The sequence below is a fragment of the Oryx dammah genome, unplaced genomic scaffold (assembly GCF_014754425.2).
Source record: "Oryx dammah isolate SB20612 unplaced genomic scaffold, SCBI_Odam_1.1 HiC_scaffold_11, whole genome shotgun sequence".
Lineage (NCBI taxonomy): Eukaryota > Metazoa > Chordata > Mammalia > Artiodactyla > Bovidae > Oryx > Oryx dammah.
The window spans coordinates 44,338,775-44,357,598 of NW_024070195.1; the positions used below are offsets into that span (position 1 = coordinate 44,338,775).

The window sequence follows — 18,824 nt, forward strand, 5'->3', positions numbered from 1 at the left end:
AAAACATGGAGAAAAATAAACAAGGAATGAAATTGGTAACCAAGGAAATTGAATGAATGCTGGCATTAATGAGAAAAGAATAACAGGTCTTGGGAGGAGATAGGAAGAGATGAGACATCTGATGTTGAATTTGAGATGCCTGATGGTACAGCATAGTGCTATCTAGAAAGAGGCTGGGAATACTAATATGAATCTGGACATGGAAGGAAGATGGGAGACTGGAGGTATTTGCCACATAAGCTGAAGCTATGAAAATGGAATTGTTTAGTCATGGAAAGAATGCTGCACAGGAAGACACAGGGTACAAGATAGGACACAGTAAAGTATCCAGAACCTATGAAAGACGAGAAGCAAAGAAGGAGGCTGAGAGGGAACCGAAAATGTTGGAGAGGGGGGTTTCATGCAGGGAAAGCAAAAGAGGCTGTCAACAAAAAAATTATAAACAGGGCCAAGATAGCAAAATATACAAACATGAATTAATCAATAATTTTAAGGTATCTCAATAATGTTTTCTTTATTAAGCTCAAGTGAATCTGGTATCAATTACATCCATTTGGGAACACGGAATACCAATCCGTGAAAGAACCTTCTGGCAGCATGGCATGTTTTCAGCACGAACATGGGATTATCACACAGGAAACACATGGTTCTCTCCCTTTGATGTCAGGAGACTGCCTGAAGCAGGCAGCTTTCCTCGCCAACTCTGTACTTTCGTATTTTCTAGCTGCTTGCCAGATTTTCTTACTGTGCAGCAGCAAGTAATTCTGCCAACTGGGACAGTCAGGTTAATATTTGCTCCTGATTGATTTAGAGCAGATTAGAAGCTAAGAGATCGAGAGGGCAAGATCAAAGGGAAGGGAAGAATCAGAAGGCCTTTTGCCGATAGAACTGGAGGTGAAGCCCTAGGGGCCCCTATGGGAAGGTGTGGCCCCTGCAAGGAAAGGAGGGGCTTTCTCTTCTTTGACTACTAATAAAACTAGAAGATGTGTGGGGATGGAGGCAGGCATGTGGGGGTCTGACCTGGCCACTGTCTCAGTCTGGAACAGGACAGGCATTATATATAGAAACCTTTCTTATAGTCCGAGGCCTTTATTTTACACTGAAATACCCTGTTTGTATCGGCACATTATGTCAGCGTAGCCTTGCTATGTCTCTCTTACCCCAGTAGATTTCTGAGCCATGTGAAGACGAAAAATCTGCTCACCTTCTTACCCCTATCACCTAACCCCTATGGCCTGGGACACTATAGGTGCTTAGAAAGTGTCTGATGAATGAATGAATGATCCTCCTTTTCCCGTGACCCTGCTCTCTGGCCTTCCTAAACTCACTGGACATTTATTTCTTCATTCCTGCAAGAAGGTAACATGCCAGGCATTAGACACTAGGGAAGTAAACTTAAAAAAAAAAAAATCGTACCTGCCTTCAAGGGGCTTGGAAAACAGGTGCAACCTGAAAACGATGACAATGAAAGGTGATATGTTCAAGGGAGAGGGACACATCTCGAGGCAGGAGGCCTAGATTGGCCTGGACTGCTGGGAAGGGTTCACATTCGTCTGCGTTGAAACGTGAAAGATGAGCCAAAGTACTCTTGGCTGACCACCATTCCAGGCAGTGGAGACAGCCAGGGAAGTACTGACATGCAAGGAGAGGGTAGAAATAGAAGGCGCTAAGAGCTCATCAAATATCCTAGGAAATACACTGGGAGAGTGATGAAATACAGGCCACAGATAAACAGTTTTAAAAAAGAGGACAAGATTGGAAGCCAGATTCTGCAGAGAAATCAGAAGAGATAAGGGATTCAAGTGACTGTGGAGCTTAAGGAAAAAAATAAACCATTGTAAACATTGCTGATGGCAGATTCTGTAAGAGCATGGGGTAAAAGCTGTTAAGAATCAGGGGGAAAGTATTACATTTCTATTGTTGCATAACAGATTATCATAAATTTAGTGGCTTAAAAAAAACACCTATTTATTTTCTCCAGATTTTTGTAGATCTGAGGTCTGGGCACAGCTGAGCTGGGTCTTACAAGTTTGAAACCAAGATGTCAAGTTCATCTCATCTTCAGGCTTTTCTAGGGAAGGGTCTGCCTCTGAACTCCCCTGTGTTGTTGGCAGAATTCATTCCCTTGAGGATGTAGAATTCATAGCAGCTTGCTTCATAAAGCTGGCAATAGAGTTTATTACTTTGATTGCTAGCACTTGGAACCTCTTTTAAAGGGCCCGCTTGATTAATATTACCACGTCCAAGCTCATACTACTTGCAATATGTCAGGTCAATAAATTGAGAGAAGAGTTATTGGGACATGAACTAGCAACTAGAAAGTTCGTGGTGGAGAGTTCTGACAAAATGTGGTCCACTTTAGAAAGGAATGGCAAACCATTTCAATATTATTGCCTTGAGAACCCCATGAACAGTATGAAAGGCAAAAAGATATGACACTGAAAGATGAACTCCCCAGGTCGGTAGGTGCCCAGTATGCTACTGGAGGAGAGGGGAGAAACAACTCCAGCAAGAATGGAGAGACGGAGCCAAAGTGAAAACAATGCCTGGTTGTGGATGTGACTGGTGATAGAAGTGAAGTCCGATGATGTAAAGAGCAATATTGCATAAGAACCAGAAATGTTAGGTCCATGAATCGAGGTAAATTGGAAGTAATCAAACAGGAGATGGCAAGAGTGAATACCAACATTTTAGGTATCAGTGAACTAAAATGGATTGGGATGGATGAATTTAATTCAGATGACCATTATATCTACTACTGCAGGCAAGAACCCCTTAGAAGAAATGGAGTAGCTCTCATAGTCAACAAAAGAGCCTGAAATGCAGTACTTGGGTGCAATCTCAAAAACAGCAGAATGATCTGTGTTCATTTCCAAGGCAAACCATTCAATATCACAGTAATCCAAGTCTATGCCCTGACCAGTAATGCTGAAGAAGCTGAAGTTGAACAGTTCTATGAAGACCTACATGACCTTCTAGAACTAACATCAAAAAACAAAACAAAAAAAGATGTCCTTTTCATCATAGGGCACTGGAATACAAAAGTAGGAAGTCAAGAGATACCTGGTGTAACAGGCAAGTTTGGCCTTGGTGTACAAAATGAAGCAGGGCAAAGGCTAACAGTTTTGCCAAGAGAATGCACTGGTCATATGAATGCAGAGGTCATAGCAAACACCTCTTCCAACAACACAAGATATGACTCTACACATGGACATCACCAGACAGTCAAAACCAAAATCAGATTGATTATATTCTTTGCAGCCAAAGATGGAAAAGCTCTATACAGTCAGCAAAAACAAGACTGGGAGCTGACTGTGGCTCAGATCATGAACTCCTTATTGCCAAATCCAGACTTAAATTGAAGAAAGTTCAGGTATGACCTAAATCAAACCCCCTACAATTATACAGTGGAAGTGACAAATAGATTCAAGGGATTAGATATGATAGAGTGCCTGAAGAGCTATGAATGGAGGTTCATAACACTGTGAATGAAACCATCCCCAAGAGGAGGAAAGGCAAAAAAAGGGAAAATGGCTGTCTGAGGAGGCCTTACAAATAGCTGAGAAAAGAAGAGAAACGAAAAGCAAGGGAGAAAAAGAAAGATATATCCATCTGAGTGAAGAGTTCCAAAAATAGCAAGGAGAGATAAGAAAGCCCTCCTCAGTGATTGATGCAAAGAAAGAGAGGAAAACAGTAGAATAGGAAAGACTAGAGATCTCTTCAAGAAAATTAGAGATAACAAGGGGACATTTCATGCAAAGATGGGCACAATAAAGGACAGAAATGGTATGGGCTGAACAGAAGCAGAAGATGTTAAGAAGAGGTGGCAAGAATACACAGAAGAACTGTACAAAAAAAGATCTTCATGACCCAGATAATCACGATGGTGTGATCACTCACCTAGAGCCAGACATCCTGGAATGTGAAGTCAAGTGGGTCTTAGGAACATCACTACAAATAAAGCTAGTGGAGGTGATGGAATTCTAGTTGAGCTGTTTCAAATCCTAAAAGATGATGCTGTTAAAGTGCTGCACTCAATAGGTGAACAAATTTGAAAAACTCGGTAGTGGCCACAGGTCTGGAAAAGGTCAGTTTTTATTCCAGTCTCAAAGAAAGGCAATGCTAAAGAACGCTCAAACTACCTCACAGTTGCACTCATGACCACGCTAGTGAAGTAATGCTCAAAATTCTCCAAGAGAGGCTTCAACAGTACTGAGTTTAACTGAGAATTTCCAGATGTTCAAGCTGGATTTAGAAAAGACAGAGGAACCAGAGATCAAATTGCCAACATCTGTTGGATCATCAAAAAAGCAAGAGAGTTCCAGAAAAACATCTATTTCTGCTTTATTGACTATGCCAAAGCCTTTGACTGTGTGCATCACAACAAACTGGAAAATTCTGAGAGAGGTGGGAATACCAGACCACCTTTCCTGCTTGAGAAACCTATATGCAGGTCAGGAAGCAACAGTTAGCACCAGACATGAAACAATGGAATGGTTCCAAATCAGGAAGAGTACATCCAGGCTATAAATTGTCATCCTGCTTATTTAACTTATATGCAGAGTACAGCATGTGAATTGCCAGACTGGAAGAAGCACAAGCTGGAATCAAAATTGCCAGGAGAAATACCAATAACCTCAGATACACAAATGACACCACCCTTATGGAAGAAAGTGAAGAGGAACTAAAGAGCCTCTTGATGAAAGTGAAAGAGCAGAGTGGAAAAGCTGGCTTAAAACTCAACATTCAGAAAACGAAGATCATGGCATCTGGTCCGATCTCTTCATGGCAAATAGATGGGGAAACAATGGACACTGGGACAGACTATTTTCTTGGGCCCCAAAATCACTGCAGGTTGTGACTGCAGCCATGAAATTAAAAGACATTTGCTTCTTGGAAGAAAAGCTAAGACCAAGCTAGACAGCATGTTACAAAGCAGAGACATTACTTTGCCAACAAATGTCCATCTAGTCAAAGTTACGGTTTTTCTAGTAGTCATGTATGGATGTGAGAGTTGGACCATAAAGAAAGCTGAGTGCTGAAGAGTTGATGCTTTTGAACTGTGGTGTTGGAGAAGACTCTTGAGAGTCCCTTGGGCTGCAAGGAGATCCAACCAATCCATCCTAAGTGAAATAATTCCTGAATATTCTTTGGAAGGAGCAGAAGCTCCAACACTTCGACCACCTGATGCAAAGAACTGCCTCATTGGTAAAGACTCTGATGCTGAGAAATATTGAAGGCAGGCAGAGAAGGGGACTACAGAGGATGAGATGGTTGGTTGGCATCACTGACTTGGTGGACGTGCATTTGAGCAAGCTGCAGGAGTTGGTGATGGACAGAGAATCCTGGCATGCTATAGTCCATGGGATCGCAAAGAGTGAGAGATGACTGAGCAACTAAACTGAACTTAACTGAGCTGACCAAAAAGATGGCAAGCCACTGTTCCAAGGAACTGTCTTCCCCAAGTTAGTATTTAGTTTTTTTTTTTAATCGACACTAAAAAGGAAGGAAATGTGGTTAGTTGTTGCAAACTTCTTGGTGTTGGAATCCTTTGTTCTTGCAGCTGTCCATATAGGTCAGGTCATGATGTTCCTATAAACTGCCAACAAGATAGATGTTATTCTCTGTTCTGCAACTTTTTATCTCTATAAGAATGGGAAAGTGTTATGCCTTTAAAGTTAAGAGCCTTGAGAATGGGCTCTCCTGTATATTTCCGGCTATTGGCCATATATTATAGCATACGCAATAGAATACAAAGGGTAAAGTTAAAGAAACAGATTGCCCTATTGCATTTGGTGATGCCTACCCAGGAGTATCTCCTGTTTGATTAAGTTAAAGTCACCTGATTAAGAACTTTAAATGCATCTGCAAAATCCTTTGCCAGGTTCGATTAGCTAGAAGCAAGTCACAGTTTCCATCTATAATTAAGAGGGGATTATGAAGGCAGTGGATGAGGGCTTCTGTGGGAAGTTACTTTAGGATTTGTTGGCCACAAGAAATAAGGAAATCAACACAAAGGTATAGATTCAGATGTGACTCAGAATAAAGCTCTGTGGACCTGTGAATAGGGTGTTTATGGATGCCACAGGACTTGGTGCATGTATGTGCACATGCTTTTATCAGTTAGCTTTAGCTGCTTGATGAACTGTGCCAAAATTGTGTTTTCAAATAGCAACCATTTATTTAGCTAAAAAAATGTATAGATCAACAGTTTGTGTTTAGCTGGGTGGTTCTACAGATCTGGGTCAGACTCAGGTGATCTTTACTGTGGTTCTTGATGTGCCTGCAATTGGCTTCTGGGTCAGCTGCTGGCTGGTTAACTAAGATGTGGTCTTGTAGTTCTTTCAGTGAAGAACTGGGCTCATTTACATCAAGGTGGTGCTGTCCACTCAGCAAGCACCAATCCACAAGTGCTTTTCAATTCAATATGTCTTATATTACATTTGCTAATGACCCACTGGTCAAAACAAGTCATATGGCCAGTTGAGGTTAAAGGGTGAGTGAAGAAAAGGACTTTGCCTTTCTTATAAAAAGAGTAGAAAAATGTGGGTATTTTTACAGTCCACTACATGATAGTTATTACTTTTTAAAGATTGTAAGTATTCTGCTTTTAGGATGAGCGAATCAGTAAAAAAAAAAAAAAAAAAAAAGATGGATATGTAGCTTATGGGGGGCAGGGGACTGATGAAATGGTATCCCTGAGAAAACAAAAGCTGCTGGAATGCAGAGCACAGTGGGGAATTTGCATTTTGAAAAGGGAAAGTCCATTATATTTCCATAGAATGAATGAAAGGGGAGAAAGAAAGTTCTAGAAAATTTTAATTTTCCTGGTAATCTCAATTTTCCTTAGATAAAAATAACCTAGGTCATCTATTGAATACAGTGAGGGTGGTGTTGGGAAAAGGGTTTGTGGATAGTGTTAACTTTGTTGAAGGCTGTTGTTTAGAACAGGAGAGGAAGCTGAGGTCAAAATATAAGAGAGGGAAAAAAATCCCAAACAGTCCACACCAAAGGTGAGTGGCACACAGCCCCGCTGAGATTTACAGAGCTTACGTTTATGTTGGTGCCCATCCACCAGTGCATGGGTGAACTAGAGATAGGGACCCCCCTCTGCCTCATTCAGAAAAGGTCTTCTCACTCTCAGTTGATACCCTTATGCAGGACAAACTCATAAATAAGTGCAGTGGCCCTGCCAATCGACAGGATTATGTTAGGTTTCTTAAAATAGTAGCTTTAGGTAAACTAGATCTAGGAGCATAAGGACAGTTGGTGAAACTGATTTAAGAATAACAACTTGCCAAGTGGATCTGCAAAAGAACAAGACAGAATGTTGACAGTGCTTGCAAAAGGTTGAGATTGAAAAAGTAATTTTGAAACCTAAAATGCAAACTAGCAGGGGTTGAGGGAGATGAGACTGGGTCATAAGAGAAGGGCTGTCTTGTGAAGGAACAATTGGTTCATGGTAGATATGGGGAAGTGTTGATGACACTATGAATGTCCGTCAGTGAGAAGAGGACAGAGTAGTAGGTATGTTGGGAGACTTAGCTGGTATAATGTAAGGACTGCATTTGAGGACACGGGAGAATCAGAAGTTTCTGCCTTGCATGACTATCAATTGAGGGGAAAGAGTGCTGTTAGGTAAAAGACGACCAGGACACTGAAAGAGTATCTAACAGGCTTTAATGGGAAAGCACTCCCAGGCGGGGTTCCCGCACCCAAACGAGGCAGGTGGAGGAAGTCCGCGCCGGGACCGTGTTGGGGGTGGTTTTTATATGTTCGTTGCCAGGGATGGTCAGGCTAGATGGATGGGGGTTCGGATAGGTCATCAGGCCGAGGCATCGTGGGCTGACAGGTCCTTCTACCTGGCTGGGGTTGGGTGGCTTTAGCTGGCGATGTGTGCTGTCATTGGTCCTCGGGATCTGGGAGTCTTCTGTTAGGGACTTCTCCTGCCGCGGGAGGGAGAGGAGGGGCGGCCCATCATGGTCCCCGGGGTCCGGCCTTACAAGTACAACTATATGTATGGACCAACCTGGTTCAAATCTTTGTAGCTATTCAGAACATCAGGCAGCAGATCAGACACTCTGGCTTTGAGTCTGATGTTTCAGAATCCATGGACACACTGGGAAAAAACTGAATGTACACAGAAGCAGTTAATTTTATTTGTTAATTTTTATTGAAGTATTGTTTATTTACAATGGTGTGTTAATTTCTACAGTACAACAAAATGATTCAATTATACACACACACACATATGTATATATATACATTTTTCAAGTTCTTTTCCTTTATGGTTTATCATAGGATACTGAATATAGTTTTCTGTGCTATAAAGTTGGATCCTGTTTATCCATCCTACCTGTAATAGTTTGTATCTGCTAACCCCAGTCTCCCACTCGTCTCTCCCCCAAACCTTTCTCCTCTGGCAACCGCAAGTCTGTTTTCTATGTCTGGAGGCTGTTTCTGTTTTGAAGTTAGGTTCATGTGCGTTGTATTTTAGATTCCACATGTAAGTGATACCAGATGGTATTATCTTTCTTTTTCTGACTCCCTTTGCTTAGTATGATAATCTCTAGTTGCATCCATGCTGCTGCAGATGGTGTTATTTCATTCTTTTTTATGGTTGAGCAGTATTCCATTTTATATATGTATCATTTATCTATTCATCGGTTGAAGGACATTTAGGTTGTTTCCATATGTTGGTTATTGTGAATAGTGCTGAGAAACAGTTAATTTTAGACTTACTAAAATGACAAGGCAGCTCTATTACAGAGATTGGTTGTTCAAATAACTGATAATTTCTATTATGCAGGACCCAAGGGTGGATTTAGGATTAACAACATCCCCCTGATGAGAGCAGAACATTGCAAGCATCCTCTGTCATGCAGATTATTGTGAATGTATTCAGATCTCAGGATAGTTTTTCTAGGAGAAAGCTTTGAAAATGATTTTGAAGGAAGTGTATGGTGAGGGGGTCTCAAGGAATCAGAAGAGAGCTGGGGATGAGAGAACACGGTCAGCGGTGTTTTTAGAGAAGTTTTACCCCAGGGATGGGGGAGCCTGGTGGGCTGCCGTCTACGGGGTCGCACAGAGTCGGATACGACTGAAGCGATGCAGCAGCAGCAGCAGCAGCAACAAAGGTCAGGTTAGAAAATAAATGGAGGAAAAGACAGAGAACAGGCTTGAGAGAGAAGGAATTCGTGCATCAGTAACAAACCTAGAGAACATACAGGGGGTATTAATGGGAGAGGATGAAGGGGTTGAAATAATTTGCAGGCATCTTCAGTTCAATTCAGTTCAGTTCACTCACTCAGTCGTGTCCGACTCTTTGCGACCCCATGAATCGCAGCACGCCAGGCCTCCCTGTCCATCACCAACTCCCAGAGTTCACTCAGACTCATGTCCATCGAGTCGGTGATGCCATCCAACCATCTCATCCTCTGTTGTCCCCTTCTCCTCCTGCCCCCAATCCCTCCCAGCATCAGAGTTTTTTCCAATGTGTCAACTCTTCGCATGAGGTGGCCAAAGTCCTGGAGTTTCAGCTTCAGCATCATTCCTTCCAAAGAAATCCCAGGGCTGATCTCCTTCTGTATTATCCCCTATAAGGGGTTTACAGGTGAGAGGCAAAATAAGAGGCCTATTCTGAGTAAGCTGACTAAATTTTGGCAGGTATCTATCCTTTCTTTCTGCATAAAATTATTCCTGTCTTTACACCCTTTTTTTTTGTTAAACTGATTAGTAAGAGGAACTCAAGAAATGAATCTTTTTCATTACAAAAAGCCTTCTCCTCTCCTGGGAATTTTATAAGAATATGGTACCACATTTTTATTTTAGTATAAATTAGGAAAATATAAAATTAGAAAAATATATTGCAAATGCTTATTAATACATTGATTAGAAAAATATAATAAAAACATTCTTAGACTCTTCAGAATCTTTCTCTTTGAACTTTTCTTAGTTCTTTAGTTTTAGAATTACTTATATTAGGTAAGACAGGACTTCATGAAATAGAATGTTTGGTAATTAGAAGCCATGGTCTTGAGGAAGTTGGAGAGAAGAGTCTTTTCTTCTGATGAGACCCTCAAAATCACAGTCCTGTGATTTTAACAGGATAATCAGGATGAATTAGTGAGTTTGTTATATAAAATGAATTTATTTGGAAAAATGGCTGAAAAGGTAATGGGATTTTTGTGGCTGTGATTAATTAAAAATTTTTTTATACCAAAAGCTATGGCATAACATAAAAAGAGACTCTACATAGTCTTGAAATTTCTTCATTCCTTCTGTGAGAAGAAATCAATCATTGAAAATAGAGAACTTTTACTTACAGCTAATCTTATGAGTTGGTTTTACAAACACTGGATAAGCAGAATTGTTTCTAAGTAAAACTTATGTGAGGAGGTTGTTAAACTTTCTATCTCAATTTTATTGAATTCTGCTTGATTTTCAATTATCCCTGATTTTCAGATATTCTGGGTTACATGCCCAAATCACTCAAAAATTATTTATGTGGCAAGAATTCTGTGTTGCAAATTTACAAACGAATTTACATATGAAAAGAAAGGAATATTTTGGGTACATTAATTCAGAAACATATAAGTTTTGGATGAGTTGTTTGCAGTTATCAGTTTTAAATATTTTTAGGACTCAAAGCTCTGATGTGGAAATCTTTGCATTCTGTCTGATGGGCACCTTTTTAACATGTTAAAAAGCAAAATCAAGAAATATCTTTTACTGAGTTTATAAATGAAGCTCTTGATAAGTTAACTATTATGGTTGTAGGCTTTTCTGATATCTACTGCAATATATATAATATTATTACATATTATATATGCATATATAACAATAAATATTTATTAATATTTTTGATAACAGATATTTTCTAAATTCTTTGTTTGGTACAAATATTTTCCTTTCCCTTATGGACTGATAGAGTCCATTCAATAATTTTGAAAGGAAACTGCTCTTTAAAAGATTTGGCTTTAGAATCATTTATAATTTCAGTACTTGTCTTAAAATACTGGATAATTAAAAAAAAATAGCACAAGAATACAGATACCCAGTTATTTTATGGGCTCTCCCTAACCACTTTTGGACATAATTTCTTTATTTTCTTTTTATTTGATGTGGATTGGTGAATTGCATGGTTTCAGGCAGATTGCATTTGTAAAGTACTCTGCTTATCTAGTCATTCCTTCCAGCATAACTCACATCATTTGTTAACTGTTCATTCTGACAAGTAATTAGGGAAAATATTTTTCATAAGCTAAAACGCCATCCCTATTTCACCCTTGGCTTTCATTCTCAATTTATCATTGTATGTTGATGTTGGGTGCTGTATCTTTTGAATTCTGGCCATTATTTTCAGGTTTACAATGTGTAGGAAAAGTCTAAGTTTTTAGAATTTTAAACAGTGTGTTAAACTTTTGAAATATTGTAATCATTTTTATCATATTATGGTTTATAGTCTTACAATGGAAGAAAAGCTATTTCCTTTTCCAGAGTGCATTTTGAAATTTATCTTAATGATGATTTAAATCTTTTCAAATCACCCAATTCCAAAAGAAGATAACTCTTAGATTTTGTCAATGAATTACTTTCCAAAGGGAGACATGCAAATACCCTTTTATATTGATGTTTATTCCAGGGAATAAATGAGATCTAGTGTCTAAGAGTTCACGGTTTATTTATATTTTATTTCAAATTCAAAGAAACGCCTCATTAGTAAAACTGAGTTTCTTCCATTTGGGGGGAGGTTTAAGGGCTTCCTTTTGTGTAAACGAATAGGGCTGTTTGCATAAACGCACAAGTGACAAGAATGCCTTGACAGTTTCACAAATGATGTCCTATGACCCTGTCTATTTCTCTTTCCTCTAGTTAACTTCTCCCACTACCTCTGAGCAGCTTGCCTGTAAACCACCTGCTTTCTCCTTTGTTTCTCCAACTAATCAGAAAACACCACCTGCCCCAGGCGAGCTCGCCGGCGCCTCTGTCCTGGAGGAGTTCCACTCGAGGAGGCTGGATGCCCACGGGGCCCTGGTGGAAGAAACAACCACGTACTTTCAAACTTCCGCTCACTCTGCACCCTTTTTTGCACCGAAGGGCACGTCCTCGACGTCACAGGTCCCCCAACCCGCTCAGTTATCAGGTTCTCCTTCATCCAGTCCAAGCACAGCACAGCAAAACCCGGGGCAGACTTCTGAAGTCCTCAAGAAGATGGTCAACTCGAACGTCCTTAGTCCCAAAGAGAGTCCGAGAGCCTCTTCTTCACCAGCCTCCGGTGCTCCTCTGAAGTCGAGTGCAGCCTCCTACATCCCCGTCCGCATCGTCACGCACTCGCTCTCGCCGAGTCCCAGAGCTTTCCCCTCCCCTTTCCACGGCTCCTCTTCCACGGTCTGTAGCCAAGCGTCCTCCAGCGCCAGCCTCTCGAGGTCGGGGGTGAAACCCCCGGTGCCCTCCAGGCTTTCCGTCCTCACCGCCATCCTGAAGTCCAGCCCTTCTCACCAAAGGCCTCTCTCCCCGGCCTCCTGTCCCACCTTCTCTCTCAACTCCCTGGCTTCCTCCACGCTCACGCTTGATCAAAAAGTCAAACAGACCCCACCCACACCTAAGAAATCCCTCTCAAGTTGCTCCCTGCGCTCAGGGTCTCCAGAACAAAGGGAAAACCCAGTTTCCGACCTCAGCCAGCCATCCTTCCCCTTTCCTTCTCCCACCAAAGCTGCACCCCCGCCCCAGGCATCGGCCCTTTCTCCCCCCAAACAGGGCAGTAGCAGCTTCGCTTCTGTGATTGTAGAGAAAATGCCACCCCCAACTCTGAAGAGCAGCCCAGTGACTTCCCAGCTACAAACCAGTACCTCCAGCTCTGTGGGTCTGCCTCCCGTCCCTCCAAGCTTTGCTCCTCTGTCTTCCAAAGGCAGACAGGATGCTGACCCCAGAGGCCCGGGAAAGCCCAGGGATGTCTGCTCGCACGCTTCTACATCTCCTTCCTCCACCTCGCCTTCTGTGTCTTCTCCCACTAACCCAAGGGCCAGGCTCTCCTCACCAGAGAGACGCTACCATCCGTCCCCAGCTCTTTCAAACCTGATAAACAGATCTAAGAGCGCACAAGCGCCGGTCTCTGGCCAAGGGCCGACTGCGTCTACTCCACCCCCAGCCCCTGTCTCCAGCTCCAGCTCTGACTCTCTTCCCCATCTGGGGTCCTCTGCTCTCCCCCTGGCTAATCCTCCCACAAAAGCACACCAGCTCAGTCCCTCTGCGCTGCACCCAAATCTTACCCTGCCTTCAAGACTTGGAAAATCCGAAAGCTCTATATCTGATCACAGGTCATCTGTCTCAGCTCCGTCACCTCCCTTCTCTCTAACAAGAACCAAGGAGCTGAGTTCACCCTGTGCATTGCCCATGTCAGCAGGCCCTGAGAATAAGAAACCCAAGGTATTTCTTTTGCACGTTGCATGGTGCATGCTGCTTTTGAAAATAGAAGAATTTTTTTCCAGGGGAAAATCAATGATTATGATGTTCATTCTGCTCCTCCAAGGAGGTAGTGCAAGCGGATATAAGACTTGGTGTAGTTGAATGTGTGGATGAACTATAATCTGTTTAAAATTGTGCATGTTTCTGAAAACCTCTTTGATTTTGCAAATCCTCTTTTGGTAACTTTTTATATCTATGGCCTTAAGGGCATTTTTTTCCCCAGGCATAATGAGTTATATTATTGATCCCAAAGATGGAATTTAGAGCAGTTAGATGAGATTTGGGAATATGATACATTTATGATTTATTTAATAACATGAACTGTATTATCCACCAAGATATCCTGTACTGATAGAATAGTAGATAGGATTAGTGTAAAATGGAATTTTATATGTCAAGCCGCAAATGATTGCAAAGTCAATTTGAAAACTTTCTATTTCCTTTGCTGGCATTTATTTATTATTATTAATTTTTTCCCCTTTTACAATGTTGATTTCTTTATAGCTTTCCATAAACCTCAGGCTAAATCAATATGTATTTAGTTATATATTAATATATATGGGAAAATAGAATAGAAATTTCCTTGGTATGTGAAAATTATTTGCTTTATTCTAAACACTAAATACGTAATGATTATAAAATACAAAAAGAGTGGACAGGCTGAGTATAGGGAAATAGAATTAAGAGAGGAGAAATATTGACTTTTAAATGCTCCGATATAACCTGTTGAACAAAGATGTGGATCAGCATCTGGTTTAATATGAGAAGAAAAACATTTGAAGGAGTTACCCACAGCATTCATGGTTCATTTGTCCTGGAAGAAGGCACCTCTGCTCTAGAATGGCATTTCTGGCAGCTTCCCTGCTGTTCCCATGTAACTTAGGATGTGGAGTTTATCTGTGGTTAGATAGCTAGCTTAGAATCCAGTCATTATTATACACATGAAATAAAATTATGAAAGTGCCTGTATTTAGAAAGGGATTGGGGTTTTCAGTTCAGTGCGTTGAAATGACACCATTAGAGCATCCAGGCTGATTCCATGGAGACTGTGTTCAATTCTATCACAGTCGGGGTGCTGAACTAATCATAGGAAAGATGAAAGAGCCACATGACCTTGTGTTAACAAGATCTTAACCTATTAAGGTTACAATAGGATTCACCTTAAAAAGCGTGCATTAGACATCTACTGTATGCCCACCACTCTACTAGCTTTTTAGAGGATGTGTGTCTTATTTTTAAGGAAGAGATAATCCTTTGTCTTAAAAAACAAGTTTTATTTAGCAGAAAAGCATACATATATATGAGCTTCCCAGGTGGCGCTAGTGGTTAAGAACCCTCCTGCCAATGCAGGAAACAGACGTGGGTTATATCCCTCGGTCAGAAGACTCCTGGAGAAGGAAAGGACAACCCACTCCAGTATTCTTGCCTGGAGAATCCCATGGACAGAGGAGCCTGGTAGGGTACAGTCCATAGGATCACAAAGGGTCGGGCACAACTGAAGCAACTTAGTACGCATGCATGCATACATATATATATATATATATAATGTGGAGAAGCTGTAGAGACTTAGTAAATTTACATAAACCTAAAAAACAAGGACAAGGCAATATTAACAGTAGAATACAGATTATGTATAACAGTTCACTGAATTCAGAGAATATTATTATGGGATATGGTTAGTGAGGTACGTTATCATAAATGTTGGAAATGTTGGAACATTTATGTTCCAATGTTTAGGATTTAGCTTAATGAAGAGGAAAGCAGTTGGCATTTCAGCAATGTTAAACGACCTGACCAAATATACAGAAGATGGTCCCAGATGAATGTATGTGGACACATAAGAATGCTGGTCTTATCATCAACTAGTGATAACAGCAATGATAATTACAGTAACAGAGATCAAATGCCCTCTGTGAATCATGAACCATCATAGTAATTACACAAAGCAGTTAAAATTTAATTAGAAGAGATTATGTCTGTTAACTTTGTCATGACCGTATAAGATTGGTCGTATTATTTTCTCCATTCTCTGTACCAAGAAACTGTTGTTCAATGAATAGCTTGCTCAGGTAATGTTTCTTATGCTGAGATGACATTTACATTAATTGAAGTCTACCGAATCTTGAAGCCATTTTTTAAAAAACTGAGATTTACTGCAACAAAGCAATAACTCATATTCATTATAATTTTAGCCTGATTTATTAATTCTTAGGAAGGAAATCATCATTATGAGATGATGATTAGAATGATCAATTGATATAATATTTGGATCATTTTAAAATGTATTTTTCCAGATTATGAGGTCCTTCTGGTTTAAAAAGCAAGTGGGATGGAGGAAATCTTTTACCCTAATTCTAAATTTGAAAAAGTGGTTTATTTGAAGTAAATGAGCTGGTGGTTATTTTTTCAATACATATATGTTGTTATGGAATTCACTTGTGATGTATTAAAAAAAACCCTGGTGATTTAAACATTACCTTTTCCTAAATTAATTGATAATTATCTCTTAAACCACACTGCATTATACTTAAATTATTCTTTACCTTTGTGAAAAGTAGTTTTACTCCACTAGCTTCTTTAGAGAGTTTCTGTGTGTGGTTCACTCTGCAGAAGGCAATGGCACCCCACTCCAGTACTCTTGCCTGGAAAATCTCATGGACGGAGGAGCCTGGTAGGCTGCAGTCCATGGGGTCGCAAAGAGTCAGACATGACTGAGCAACTTGACTTTCACTTTTCACTTTCATGCATTGGAGAGGAAATGGCAGCCCACTCCAGTGTTCTTGCCTGGAGAATCCCAGGGACAGGGGAGCCTCGTGGGCTGCCGTCTCTGGGGTTGCACAGAGTTGGGCATGACTGAAGCGACTTAGCAGCAGCAGCAGCTGCTTTGTTTATGTTTTGTCCTGTTTTTGAAGAGTTGGAAGAGGATGAGCCTGAAGGGAGTTCTGATAAAATCTTTTTGTCCTAAAATCAAGTTTTTCAATGACCTTTTCCTCCGCAGCTCACTTACTACTCCCAGTATTGAAGAATTCTTGGCATTTGCTTTATTTATTCCTGTTTAATTTCTTTATTTCCAAGTTCATATAATTCAAGCTTATAGAAATGCATGATAAAATTTGGTGAACTGTATTAAAACATGAAGAGTGGTTACAATTGATCCATTTTTATCTGTTTCTTTGAAAAGAAAAATGTTTCATATGATGGATAAAATTTATAATAACTTCTGAAAAATTAGTTTCTCTTGAATAACACCCTTTTTTATCATATTTATTTCCTCTTTTTTTTTGCTATTATCTTTCTAGGTAAAAATCAGCCCGTGTGTGTGTGTGTGTGTGTGTGTGTGTGTGTGTGTGTGTGTGTGTGTATGTATGAAAGAAAGTAAAGTGAAGTTGCTCAGTTGTGTCTGACTCTTTGTGACTCTGTGGACTGTAGCCTACCATTCCCCTCTGTCCATGGGATTCTCCAGGCAAGAATACTGGAGTGGGTTGCCATGTCCTTCTCCAGGGGATCTTCCCGACCCAGGGATCGAACCTGGGTATCCCGCATTGCAGGCAGACTGTTTACCGTATGAGCCACCAGGGAATCTCTATATACATATATAAACTTGAATATAAAAAGTTCTTTAAAATGAACACTGATGGATACTGGAAGAGATAAAGCTTACCTCAATTCCCAGTTTCTTTTGATATTTGACTAGCTTTGCTTAAATTGCTAAGATTATTTTATAGATTGATAGGAGGAAATAGACAAAAGCTTTGGGATATCAAATAATTTCTGTGTTTTTATGGAGTTTCTTATCTGGCTCTTTCCACTGTGGTTCTAACCCGAGCATAGAACGCTCTTTGAAGTCAAAGAGTTTCAGATTTAGATCAGCTTCCCTCAGTGCCAGATCCCCAAAGGAGAGTGGTCCTATAATACAGAAGATGATCAGATTAAAACATCAGTGCTTGGAAGGTATTAGCTCCAAGCATGGGCCCTATTCTCCTTTGATATGAAAATAAAATGGAACAGCTGGATAATGCTGAGCTAAATTCAGGGATAAGACATGTTTGATATTTCTTTCTCATAGAATCTGAAGGTTCTGAGTCTATATAATGTAATGGCTATATTTTAATTTCAGATATGGTTGAAAATATTACTCTACATTAAAATCATGGCCCTAGACAGGATGCATGTCTCCTTAAATGTTGCTCCCACGGCTCTTTGAGCAACATGAGTATTGTTGGAGACCTTTCTTTTCGCCTTGGGAAAGCCTGAATATCAGAAAGCTAATCCACAGAGTTGTATTTGGGCTTCTAATATATTTGGCCTTCACTTATAAAATAGTTTATATTTTTCTCCTAGTGGGTTATCATGGCATTCCACATGGAAATTTGGGATGGTCATTATATCAAAAACTCATTCATTTTGCCACTCACTGATGATGGTCTTTTTTTTTTTTTGAGCAGTTCTTCTGTGTATTCTTGCCACCTCTTAATATCTTCTGCTTCTGTTAGGTCCATACCATTTCTGTCCTTTATCAAGCCCATCTTTGCATGAAATGTTCCCTTGGTATCTCTAATTATCTTGAAGAGATCTCTAGTCTGTCTCATTCTGTTGTTTTCCTCTGTTTCTTTGCATTGATCGCTGAGGAAGGCTTTCTTATCTCTTCTTGCTATTCTTTGGAACTCTGAATTCAGATGCTTGTATCTTTCCTTTTCTCCTTGGCTTTATACTTCTCTTCTTTTCACAGCTATTTGTAAGGCCTCCTCAGACAGCCATTTTGCTTTTTTGCATTTCTTTTCCATGGGCATGGTCTTGATCCCTGTCTCCTGTACAGTGTCACAAACCTCAGTCCATAGTTCATCAGGCACTCTATCTATCAGATCTCGTCCCTTAAATCTGTTTCTCACTTCCACTGTATAATCATAAGGGATTTGATTTAGGTCATACCTGAATGGGCTAGTGGTTTTCCCTACTTTCTTCAATTGAAGTCTGAATTTGGCAATAAGGAGTTCATGATCTGAGCCACAGTCAGCTCCTGGTCTTGTTTTTGTTGACTGTATAGAGCTTCTTCATCTTTGGCTGCAAAGAATATAATCAATCTGATTTCGGTGTTGACCATCTGATGATGTCCATGTGTGGAGTCTTCTCTTATGTTGTTGGAAGAGGGTGTTTGCTATGACCAGTGCATTTTCTTGGCAAAACTCTATTAGTCTTTGCCCTGCTTCATTCCGTATTCCAAGGCCAAATTGCCTCTTGAGAAACCTATATGCAGGTCAGGAAGCAACAGTTAGAACTGGACATGGAACAACAGACTGGTTCCAAATAGGAAAAGGAGTACATCAAGGCTGTATATTGTCACTCTGCTTATTTAACTT

The 18,824-nt window shown here is 40.3% G+C and overlaps 1 protein-coding gene across 7 annotated transcripts in view; it reads left to right on the top strand.

Moving 5' to 3' along the window:
- Positions 1 to 18,824, top strand: part of LOC120869874 (muscular LMNA interacting protein) — a 305,414-nt gene that overhangs the window by 159,152 nt on the left and 127,438 nt on the right. For all 7 annotated transcript variants that reach the window (XM_040249174.1, XM_040249175.1, XM_040249176.1 and 4 more), the window contains exon 4: positions 11,875 to 13,428. In XM_040249174.1, the coding sequence (XP_040105108.1) occupies positions 11,875 to 13,428 (1,554 nt within the window). The remainder of the gene's footprint in view (positions 1 to 11,874; positions 13,429 to 18,824) is intronic.